This window comes from Protopterus annectens, chromosome 5.part0 (genome assembly GCF_019279795.1).
Source record: "Protopterus annectens isolate FY-2018-M chromosome 5.part0, PAN1.0, whole genome shotgun sequence".
NCBI classification, from domain to species: domain Eukaryota; kingdom Metazoa; phylum Chordata; order Ceratodontiformes; family Protopteridae; genus Protopterus; species Protopterus annectens.
In genome coordinates, this window is record NC_056735.1 from 1461313859 (window position 1) to 1461326872 (window position 13014).

The following is a 13014-nucleotide window of genomic DNA, read 5'->3' on the forward strand; positions in this document are numbered from 1 at the left end:
TGGGGAGCAGAAAGATCCTAAGCTGTTTCAGTACAATATTTAGGAAGCTGCCACCACTCCTTAGATTTCACTTATTTTTTCAAAACAGTTTTGATTAATATATTGTAGTTAATTTAACATAAACCTAAGAGCAACTAATATACTCAGACATGCTTTATACTTAAAACATTTCACAGCTGCTTTTCCTGGAAATAATACTTTTTTATTTCATGTTATTTTTAAATGGTTTTAAAAGACTTATTCAAGCTAAACACCTACTTGGACTTTTCACTGTCTACCAGATGGCCTCATGATTTCTTACTAACGGCTACACAGGTCACTGAACTTTAAACTTGCTGCAAGACTCACACCTTTTAGCATCATGATCAGGGACCAAGCTGTACAAAACCTTCAAAAGGAGATGACATTGCCTAATCTTTAGCCTATGTATGCATCTGGAATAATTATTTGAAAATAACAGAGATCCTAGATTTGTCTATACACAATAACGCAAGGTATTACCAATCCCAAAGCTAGACTATGTAATAAAAGCAATATTTTCATGTTCTTATCTTTTATACTATCCCTGATTTAGACAGCTTGTGAAAGAACTTCTTTAATGCAAGTAGTTAAGTAGAATACTCCACTTGAAGAACAGTCTACTACAATGCATGCTTGGAAGCAAAAATAAATAAAATGAAACGAAACAAGGGTAGGAGGTGATGGGCATTGTGCATGGACTAGTTGCAAAAATCTGTGGATCTGACATGCACAGCTGCTATAACCACAGGTCAGTTCAAGTACATTTGCATTACACACTTAACTATTCAATTGGTGTGTGTGGCATACTTTATCATGTCTTATTACCTGACAAATGCATAAGGTCCAACAATGACCAAAAAGCCATTATTTAAAAAAAAAATAATAAAATAAAAACAACTCTAAATCCCAGTCACATCTCACAAATGTTTTTATTGAATTATGTCTTACTACTTCTTTACTACTTTTATTTTATATTTTAAGATTAGCAGAATTTTCAGTAAGCTATGTCTTTTTCATGGACTGTCAACTCATTCCTCTAGAAAGATGGTGCTAAATGATATTTTAGACTAAAAACAAGGCAGGTAACAATGCTTAAACAGACTGTTTACAAGCAGAGATGAGTGCCATTTTTTGCCAGCTCACCTCTAACAGAAGTAAGGGCATGTTTTACGGACAAGGACTAGCAGTAATTTGTGCAAATCAATAACCCTGGTCTAAATATGTGTGCATATGTAATGCGCATTGGGAACTGTGTGAGGCAGCAGGCAGGGCATTCAAAAAAAGTTGTTGTAGCTGTCTAGATGGTAATGTAGTGGGATGCCCTCATTTGCTTTCTGCACATTTTCCCTGACTATTTTTAATAGAGATGCCCTTGTTTTTTGGCCCTGGTCCAAAAAGGCAAGTCAGACAGGTAAAGGGAAGGGGAATGGATGACTGAGGAGGGGTCCTGGGACATGGTTGACTGCAGGTAGCTATGGCTGGAACCAAAGTTAAAATAATACTTTATAGTAATAATACTCTTACTCCACTAGTATCCAGCAACTGTTTAGGGAAAATCTTAGTCAATCACTGCAGCAGAAAAATTACAGAGAATTAAGCAATTTTATTAATAAAAGATGGCATAAGGAACATTTAAATACAGCAGGGCATTGTTTCCAGTTAAATAAAATTAAAAAAAAAAATTAATACCAAATATAAAATTATTTAGTGTCTTAAAAGAACAATCAGATAGTAAAAGCTTTAAATTACTCCATCAAGTTCCACAGTACACAGGTTCACTGATTACATATTCCACCACTTTGGCAAACAGATACATATTTATACAGTGTATAAACTAAAACAAAGCAAAGACTGTGTACACCTTAAATTATGCCTGATATTGCACTCATTTATATACAATGATAAAATATACTGTAAAATATATAGTATGTGTACAGTGATCAAGCACAAATTTCTCTGTAACAATTAGTATTAAAAGCAAAGGTTTTGAAGCAGTTAAGCACAATGTGTACAAACAATGCAAACAGCTATATACAGGAACGTTTACTGTATTAAACAATATATACATATATTTGTGTGAATGTCTTTTTAAGTTGAGCACAGCTTACCCCCCCCCCAAGATTATTGATACACAATCTGAGTACTCATTATCCAGTTATACCACAGGTACTAAAAATGCATGTGCAGACAGATGAAACTGAAAACTAGTCCAGGTGGGTACATACCACATTTTGATCTTTGCCTTTAACATAATACTCCAGCCTATACATGGAAAGATTTTGCATCTTTACAGCACTTTCTCCATTAGGCTGAAAGAAACACAACACTGAATTAATTATACTGCAATGTCCTCCATACTGCTCTGGATAGGCAGAACACTTGCATTCTGATTTCACTAATGTTGGTACATTTAGCACATCTTACATAGATCCCTTGTTTCACATCTGTATTTTTATAATAATACTTGCATAAAAGATGACAACAGTTCAAATAAACTTGCATAAAAATATACACTATACAATGTATTCACTTTCTTCAAGACATCACCTATTTCATACAAAAATTTTAACAATAGCTCCAGATAAAACATTTACAATATTCTGTGCATGTTAATTACAGCAGGTCATCCAGGAATAAACATTTGGTATGCTAAGCTAAAAATTTGTGCTTAGTTCTTAGTGCCATAATTTCAGCTGCTTGCACGTGCCCAATATTAACATTTAAAGGATCCTGAGTGTACAAATAATAACACAAAGCTATACTTTAATAAAAATATATCTATCTATATATATATATATATATATATATATATATATATATATATATATATATATATATAAAATTTAATTTCAACAAGGATCATGCAACTGAGGAAGAGTTAGATATCCCGTGAACTGTTGTGCTTGATGGTGTCCCGCTGATGGCATTGAAAATGTGCATTGAGTTTGGGATTACATTTATCTTCATTCCATCCTCAAATGGGTTGATCTGTGTGGGGGAGAAATAGATAATGAGAAAACTGAACAGCGTTAGCTCTTCTTCATGCACAGAAAACATTTATTCTCTGGGAGATGAGTGGAATATCAGCTTTTCTGTCATTTAAAATGACACATCTATAGGTGAACAACATTCCTTCAAAATTCACGTAATTGCAATCTCCACTTATAATGTACAAAGTCCTTAGGAAACTACCTACTGGAACAATAACTGCCCACTTTTTCATTACTGTCCACCTTCCAAAGTATTCTTTTGATTTCTGCAAAGTAAGATGCCATGGCCAGAGAGAGCCCAGTGCTGTAGAGGGTTAAAGCCCTGATTACGACCCATAAAACCCATGTGTAAAAGCACAACAGGTGCTGGTAGGAGTGAGTGGCCACTGATGGCATGTCTTTCCTCGGGGTGGGGTGCTTGAGTAAGTGCATTGGGGCATACCTGCCTGCATGTAGGTGAATCACTCGCAGAAAAGACCTAGCACGTCCATGCTGCACTTTAAATGAAATGCTCTAGTAGAGGGCTGGTATTTGTTGACTTTACACCTGAACTCTGCTACAAAAGCACAGAGTAGAGCTTGACAATCAGTACTCAGAAAGGAAGTCAGACAAGTCTGCAGAATCTGCAGACTGACCAGCTCCCTAACATCTAACTCTTGCCACCTCTGGCTTTACAGACAGGGAAAAAATGAGCTGCATGGTTCTTACTCTCCCTGGTGAAGACTGACTCTCATCCCTGGGAGGAACAAATGGACAGACTGTGTGGAAAAAAGGGAGAAGCTAGGTGATCCTGCAGTGCAATAAAAAAAAAAAAAAAAAAAAAAAATTGAAGGAAAATAATAGTCCACACGTGTAGTTACAGATCAGCAGGAACACAGGAAGTATAATTACAGTATAAGCTGAACACCTTCTTCTCAACATGCTCAACCTTTTGCAGATTATAAGGTGTGAAGTGTAGTTTCAGGGTTCATAGAGTTCAGTCAGCCCTTTTTAGTACACAAGTAAGTGATCAATCAAGCGAATCCTTAGGCTCTGCATTAAGGTTCTCTGCAAATTAGCCCACCAACAGTTTCTGGTACCCATCTCAATAACAAAGGCAAAGCACAAGATGTACTGTGGTACAATGAGGTGACAAACCATCAAAAGGCACGTTTAGACTTTACTAGTGCAGCAGTAGGTACATATCCTGATCCATCACAACATGGTTCTAACAAAAGTATGGTGACCTATGTAACTTACTGCACACCTTCATTTGAACAAGACTTGTGTCATCTGACAATGAGACAAACTATCATTTATTTGTAAGGTCCTGTTTAGGTAAAACTTATGCACCTCTTTTTGTGCTGACAACAGCTGAAGTGACAACCTGACCCCATGTGCAAAATGGGGAAAGGGGTTGAAGATGAATGGATGGATTCAAGACACATCGAAGATGAATACAGAGCTGTAATTTTCATCCAGAGTTGAATGGTAACTATAAACAAGGGTGTGCAACCACAGCTGATTATAACAAGAATAACAGAAGCAAGGGGGGACAGCCCCTGACTGACTGCAGGAAGCATGAGGGGTAGGCTTTAAGAATAATGTTTTGGAAGACTTTCTCAAACTGACATCTGGCATACATTTTTGGATACTCTGCCCAACTGAGCAAGTTGGTTTCAGTTAAATGCCCTACACCTGCAGCTTACTGATCATCTGCTTAGAGGGGACACAAATGCACAAGCTGCATGTCCAGATCATGAATAACTTTGCTGCTGTAAATTTATACAGACAGCAAAACACAAACTCAGATGTATTGGTGGGTTCCATATCTTTCAGCCAAATACCAGGCAGAGCGTGGCAATGTCTGAATGCGTTAACAGAGCTCAACACTTAAATTAAGTTCATGGGCTTCATCCAGGGCTGTGACATCAACAGAAATACAAGCACAGTAGTTCTTTACAGCCTGCCAGACTCCACACAGGCTGACATTAAAATTTTCTCTGTAAAGACAGGAATCCACCTACAATGGCTTTGTTAAAGACCACTCATTAAGCTTTCCCTTCCAGGTCACTATATGGATCTGTAAAATATTATTATTCAGTGTACAATAAACCATGCACTTTCAATGGTTTAAAAAATGAAAGCAAATATGGGAAATAAGGATGGTAAAGAGTGACATGCTCACAGGTTCCTACGGACTTTGTGCATACTTCATGGAGCTGGAAATCAAACACAGAAAAAAATAAGTGCTGCAAGTTCTTAGAAATACAACATGCTTTCGCAAAAGTCAACAAAATAATTCACATTGTCATTTGCAAAACAGTTTCAAGGAAAACTGTTATGTGCAATGTGTAAAAACAAACAATCACACACGTTATTTAAAACCAACAGTGCTGTATTACCATCCAATCTGCTCATGTTTGCAGGAAGCACAGAAAGAAAAAAAGAACTTGTTAAGAAATTTGGTTTGCATTTTAAATTATTAAAAATATATTACTCAATCATGTCACAAAACTATGGAAATGAATGCTTTAATGCTTCTGAAAATCCAAGATCATGACATTAGGCACATAATAATAATCCACTTTCTGGTTAATGATTTAAAGGAATGATTAATGTCCAAGTTACAAAACCTATGGCACTATACAAGATGTTGACCTATCATTGTAGTGAATGGTTTTCTACTACTGAATTGTTAAAAAGTGGACTGTCAAAAAGCTGGCATTCAGGGGTAAAGCTGAACATGTGTGAGATAGTGCTATCCACAAGAAGGCAGGGAGAGGGTTTTGCTTATAGCGCGGAATGATCCCTTCCCTCAAAGAGACTGGATACATACTCAAGCATATTCAAATAATTACATTAATGCAAAACAGTAACATCTTTGTGCCTTTTAAATATGAAAAGTAGGGCCATCCATCAGGGCATATAAAAGTTCTAGTGCCTGTTAGATATGAAAAATAGGACCACACTACTGGGTATATGAAGGCTCTCCACCTTCTGCTCCTCCCAAGCTTAAATCTTATTTGACATGCACTGACCTTTTCAGTTACTACAGTAAACAGCCAGAGAGATGGAAACAAAGTTAAGAAAAGCTTCTAATTGGAAAAACCCAGTCCCAGATACAGTACCTAATTTCTGGCTAAAAGTATTAACATCTTTACATGAAAATTTAGCCATAAGCACAAGCTATTTAGATGTGCACCCCGAACAGACATCAGCTTGGTTAACAACAGGAAAAACAATGCTCCCATTTAAGAGCAAACTTGCAAGCTATTCTAAAAACTACTGACCAATAACTTGCCTTCTGACAATATATAAAACTAAACAATGAAATTGATGCTGAAATAATTTATCATCATTTAGAAAAACACTCAACCGTGGCAACAGAACAAAAGGGTAACAGAAGAAAGTCATATGGAACAAAGGATCATTTGTTGTTAAAAAGTCATAATGGAGAACTGTAAAAAGGGAAAGAATCTAAGTATGGCATGGACAGACTACAAAAAAGCATCTGACAGTATCCCACATTTATGGATAAAAGAGTGCTTAAAAATTAGTAAGATAAAACCAATACTGATCGATTACATTACAGTGACCATGAAACAGTGGCAAACCACTTTGCAGTTAAGCCATGATAAAGGACAAATTATTATTCCAGGGATTAAAATTCATAGGGGGATATTCCAGGGTGACTTTCTGTCACCACTACTCTTTTGTCTTGTCCTTAACCCAATAAGCTGTCTACTTAAAAGATTAGGTCATAGCTACAATTTGACTCCCACAAAACAAAGTGTAAAGACTTCTTATCTTCTTTTGTCGATGACTTAAAACTGTACAGTTCATCAGATGAGGAAATAAAAGCACAACTGCAAATAGTCAAAACTTTTTCAGATGATATAAGAATGTGATTTGTTCTGATAAATGTGCAAAAGCAACCTTTAAATCAGGAAAGCTGCAGCGCTAAGAAAACATCAGTTTGGGGCAGGAATATGATATAAAAGAACTTGAGCAAGAGGGAGTGTATAAATATTTGGGAACTGATGAAAGGTCAACAATAAAACATGAATAAATGCGAATAAAACTTAGTAAGAAACATTCTAGAAGACTAAAAAAAAAGTTATGTACTCGTCATAATGTTCCATGTTTGTTGTCCATGATCTCACCTTCATTCTTGCTGGTTGGGTTCGGAACCAAGCATCGGTTCCGACTCGGCCATATACTAAAGCTCGAGAGCTTTCACTGGCTCGAGGCTACAACCTATCCCAAGATGCCTAGCGGCTGTTCCCCAGATCTCGTTTGAGAAACTAATCACTAGGACATGCTAACCCATACCATGACTATAACATGTGCGCTGTCCAAAAATGAAAAGGCATGAAGGGAATCAGACCATTAACTGTCAATTTGTAGTATCCTCTCAATCCTCAAGGAAGGGTGGGATGCAAGAATGAAGGTGAGATCATGGAGAGTAAACATGGGACGTTATGGTGAGTACATAACTTTTTTATGTTACGTTGTCCGATCTCGCCTTCATTCTTGCTGGTTAGGACAGCATCCCCAGCACCTTCTTTCTTGGGTGGCTCAAGGGAATAAGCCCTTCAGAACAGTGGAACCAAAGGATGCCCTGTTCCGGGAGGCCATATCTACTTTGTTATGAGTGATAAAGGTATGAGGGTTATCCCATATAGCAGCAGCACAAATTGAATCCAAGGGGAGTCTAGCTTGAAAAGCAGTGGAAATGGACATAGCTCTAGTTGAATGTCCCTTGATTTTCCCTGGCAGCTGTTTATTTTGAGGGTTGTAAACATAAGAGATGGTATCTATAAGCCATTTAGGTAAGGTGACTTTTGAAACTAGAGCACCTTTCCTATTTTCTGAGAATGAAACAAAGAGCTGATCAGATTTTCTAAATTCTTTGGTCCTATGTTAGTAAAAGTGTAGCTGTATATGTACATACAATTGGTGAAGCTTGTATTCTGCCTTGTTGCCATGGTTAGGAAGAATACAGGTAACGCGATAGATTGATTCAAATTGGCCTCAGAACAGAGTTTTGGCAGAAAGGAAGGATTTGTTCTGAGGGAAACTCTGGCTTTGTGGAAAATCAGATAGGGAGGATGGATAAACAGAGCTTGCAGTTCTGAAACCCTCCTGGCGGAGGTAATGGCTGTTAAGAAAATTGTTTTCCAATATAAGAACTTCAGTGAACAAGAGGAGGCTGGTTCAAATGGGGGGAAGACTTAAGGATGATAATACCAAATTTAGGTTCCACGGAGGTGGTGGTTCTCTTATGGGGGGGGGGTCATAAAAGGAATGTGCACCTGAGAAAGGCTTTGCATAATCTATGGGACATTACATTACATTAGATCCCATGTCTCCCACATGGTAATAAGATATGGCAGCTAGTTGTACTCGTATTGTGGCTGCCACTGCACCTTCATTAAAAATTTCTGTCAAGAATTCCAGGATTGCAGATATAGGGGCTGTAAAGGGATCTATGTGGTTATTGTGAGCCCAACAAGAAAACCTCTTCCACTTGCTTGCATAAAGTTTCCTAGTTGTATCCTTGTGTGATGAAACCAGAATGTGTCGTACTGCCAGGGATAGTTCTGGAAGCCTGGCTAAGACTGGAAGTGGAGTAACCAAGGCTTTGAAGAGAGGGGTGAAGCATTCCTGGTTGATGAGTCAGAAGATCCGGCAATGGGTCCAGGATCCAATGCTCCTCCTGTAGATGGGGCCAAAGAAAGGGGAACCATATCTGACGAGGCCAGAAAGGAGCAATGAGAATTATCCTGCGACTCAATGACCTGGCTTTCTGGAAAACCTTGGGGATCAATGGAAATTGGGGAAAGGCATATAGATGTCCCAGGGGCCAACCGTAAGTGAATCCCTTGGTGACTCCCCCGCAGGAGGAATTAGGGCAAAGTAGCTGCTGCATTTGGAGTTTATGGGGATGGCAAAAAGATCGCAGCAAGGCTGGCCCCACTTGCAAAAAATTTGGTTTGCAATTTCTTGATTCAGGGACCACTCGTGAGGTAAACTTCTGCCGATAAGGTAACTAGAATAATGAAAAAAGGAGTTCACTTAGACTGAGCCAGCGAAAAACAATTCAAAACCGAAGCTGCAAGCGGCAAATGAGATCTGGGGAACAGACGCTATGCATATTGGGATAGGTTGTAGCCTCGAGCCAGTGAAAGCTCTCGAACTTTAGTATGCGGCCGAGTCATAACCGATGCTCGGTTCCGATCCCACCCAGCAAGAATGAAGGCGAGATAGGACAACATAACATCTTAATACTGAAAACAGCGTTGACATCTAGGAACAAAGTTCAAGCTATAAACCAATTTGCTCTTCCTGTCCCACCATATAGTTTTGGAGTGACTGACTGACCCCAAAAGGTGTTGGATCGGTTGGAGAGGAAAACAAGAAGGATGCTTCGTGTGCACCAGATGATTTATAAAAATCAGTGTAGATGAAGATTATATATTCCCCATTTCAAAGGAGGTATGGGCATCCTCAAAATTTATTACATGTATGCATCTGCAATTGTGGGACTGCATGCATGTCTGCAGATCTCACAAGACCCAAATGTAGTGAAAGTTTTGAAACATAAGGAGAATAAGTCTAAGATAACTTTCCTGCTTAGTTTAGCAGAAACATGTCGGTGTCAAGTGGGAATGGAAATCAAACCAGAAGTAGATAAAAATCAGGCAGCAACTGAATGTATCAAAAAAACAAAAGAATACAAGGTGAAGGATCAGATGAGAAGGCAGGAAATGTGTAAAATCTATAAATACAGTTGCAAGTACAGAAAACTCTTGGAACAACCTCATGTTGATCAGGACTGAACATGGGAATGGTTAAGGAGAGGCGAATTTAAACCAAAACACAAAAGGTTGATATTGGCAGCCCAAGATAGTAGACTACATACAGGTTGGCTTTCAAAGTCCACTGAACATGTGGGATAAATAGACAAATGTAGTTTTTTTTTTTTAAAGAGAACTGGAAACAGTCGCACATCTTGTTGCTGGTTGTGATATACTAATAACAGAAGGACTGCATACTGAAAGGCATAACAATGTGGCAAGACTGTTGCATTGGGGATTGTGCAAACATTATAATATTGAAGTATTTGAAAAACACTGGAAACATACGCCACAAAGCATTAATAGAAAATAGTGAAGTTTATATCACATGGGATCACCCATTACCAACAGTTCAAACAACAGATGCGAGAAAACCAGATATAATAATCCATGAAAAGAAGACAAAAGCAGCACTGATCATTGAAATTGCTATACCCAGTGACTACGTATCTTACATACACAAAGAGACAAAGTCATAAAATACCAGGATTTGCATGCAGAAATGAGGGCAATGTGCAAGGATACCCAGAAAGTTCCAACTGGGTCTTATAAAAAAGAATTTACAGTCCTACTTGGATATGTTACTGATACATGTAATTCCATATGAATTGCAGGAGGAGTCATTACTGGGCACATTGCAGGTGCTGCAAAGAGTACATCTGGCTGACATCACAGATTGAAACAATACTAATTTCATGCACTTGGGTCGTGCTTTGATTTTAGAATGGGGTCCACACCTGTCATGGTATACAAAAGACTTGGTAAATTAAAAAGTGAACTTACTAGACGGTAGTCTGGAAACTGCTGCTAAGGGCAGACAGTAGCTAACACAATGGCTCAGAGTGAAAACAAGGAGTGCTGAATGGCAATTCCAGAGGTCAGCCAGCAGGTCTACAGTAAAGTATGGAATGAAGATTCTGAGGGCACAGAGAAGTTGCTAGTACCCTTATTAGTTTCTTTAATAGGTGTGCCTGCTGTGCAGCAGCAGCCCAGACTAACCAGGCATTATACTTAATTCTGAAATGAGTTTTGTGGGTGCGCAACAGCAGACATGCTGTTAATGAGCTAGCATAGCTTACACACTGTTAGCAGCAGTCATGCTACATATTCATGATGTTACATTTAAACTAATTATCCTTTATTGAAGGTACGATTACAATACGATGTTACACACTAAAGTCAGTAATGTGATTGCATCTGACAAGCATAACAGCTTAGCCTAGATTACTCTGAAAAAAAAAACACACCCAAGTGTATTTTGTACCGTTTGGCAGTGCAGACAAATGTGAAACATATAAAACAGGACTTCTGTTTTCTTATAATGAGTTGTATTTTTATGAGCTGATATTGGTACCAGATAAAAATGGCCAGCTTAGATGTCCACAAGTTAGAAGGCTGCCAGAAGACATATTATCAGATACTATGTAAATTAACAGACATCTAATGTCTTTGGTATGAACTTAATTAAGCTACAATAGCAAGACAAAGCTGGGAAAAAAGTTATCAAAAATTCAAGTGGAGCACATTTATCATGGAATAGGAGGAAATCACAAGTCTGCAGTAATCAGAAGCAGCTTCTGGAAACACAAATAATGAATGTAATAGCATGGGTGTCAGAAAGACAACTGCAAATGCTGACAAATGCATCAGTGTGCAAAGTGTGTGGGGGGTGAAATAGTCTGACAACTGCTATTCCAATATCCAACATAAATCTTGGAGGTTTACAAGCTGTGATCCAACCTAATTCTTGAAAGGCCACAAGAAATCATCTTTCCTACTTGATATTGGGAAAGCACCAGATATTAAAAGATAAAAATAGATAACTTATGTAAGGTATAGGAGTAAACAGCAAGCTAACAGGGTGCACTGACAAGCCATGCGTAGCGGCTGACTGCAAGGTACAGAGGAAAAACAAAAGGACAAGGTATCAGTAACTGAGGCAACTATCAAATGATCAGCTAAGCTTCATGCAAACAATTTTGTATAACAATGCCAGAAAGAATGTTTACTGTTGACTGTCACCTACAATAGCACCAACTGTACCTTTTTAAAAAAAAACACAGACAGCAGCCAAAATAATGATAGCGCTAAAAAAGTTTTCCTTTCATTTGTCCGAAATACAGTGCAACAAAAGTTGCAATTATGCCCGCTCCATGGAACGGAGCACAGGCTATATCCCAGCTGTGATGTAGGATCAAGTAGAGGACTGGGTGCTAAAGGAGATGACTGTCAGGTGGGCTGAACAGTTGACACCAGATCACCCATCCCGGGGGAAGGGGAGGGAAAGAAGCAGTATGACTTGCAGAGCTGCTGACTACACAGAGAGGTTTGGTGTTACTCTGTGAGTACAAGTACCATGCGTCATAGGCCTAGACTGCAAAGCAGAGTTTTGTGTTGTAGTAAAGGTGGGTCATGCTTGGAAGAACACATGCCTCTATGGCTCATTGCTGTCCTGCCTTGAAACAGCTCAAATGAGTCTGCTTCTGGGTGTAGTTAGGTGGAATGCAAATAGCCAGTGATGCACTTAAGATGACTTTGTACTCATAGCCTAATCCATCATTCCACAAGACAGCTTTAGTACGAATTCCTAGGCTTGGTTTCTATCTCTCTTTGAAAGGAAAGGCCTAGTCTAGGATGGTAGGATGACAGATTAACATGGTCTGCAGGGGTAGAGTGGCTTCTCAGTACATAACAGACAGTTGAAGTTCTACCACAAAAAAAGACTATCATGAAAAAATAATAAAAAGTCATACAGATGTAAACTTAGAATTGTCACAAAACATGCAAATATAACCACCATTAATAACAAGCTTAGCAATTAAAATGAATATAAAAATGTACACTGTACATCCTGACATTAAGACAGCATGGAGCATAACACAAGATGTATGCAACATGATGATATCACATAAATGAACAACAGTATCATGCCAAAGGGGTAGTACAACTCAGTAAAAGTACTGAGGAACTGGATTATATTGCAATGAGAGAACACATTAACTAGGTTTATATGGCAGTAATCAAGATATTGCTAATACCTTTAGAACTAAAACAACTGCAAACACAAGAATGAGTAAAGTATGAAGCTGCGGAGAGAGTGGAATTAAGTAATAATTTCAGAACTATCAATAGCAAACTTTTCAAGACTGAGAGATTCAAAA

General features: G+C 38.3%; 1 protein-coding gene across 10 annotated transcripts in view; it reads right to left on the reverse strand.

Annotated features, from left to right (window-relative positions):
• Positions 1 to 1604: 1604 nt before the first annotated feature.
• Positions 1605 to 13014, reverse strand: part of DOCK9 (dedicator of cytokinesis 9) — a 2508686-nt gene continuing 2497276 nt past the window's right edge. For 9 of the 10 annotated variants that reach the window (XM_044071294.1, XM_044071300.1, XM_044071298.1 and 6 more), the window contains one exon: positions 1605 to 3009. In XM_044071294.1, coding sequence (XP_043927229.1) covers positions 2881 to 3009 — 129 coding nt within the window. In that variant the 3' untranslated portion in view covers positions 1605 to 2880. Of the gene's footprint in view, positions 3010 to 5395; positions 5404 to 13014 lie in introns of all 10 variants that reach the window. The other variant, XM_044071299.1, reaches the window with a different exon arrangement.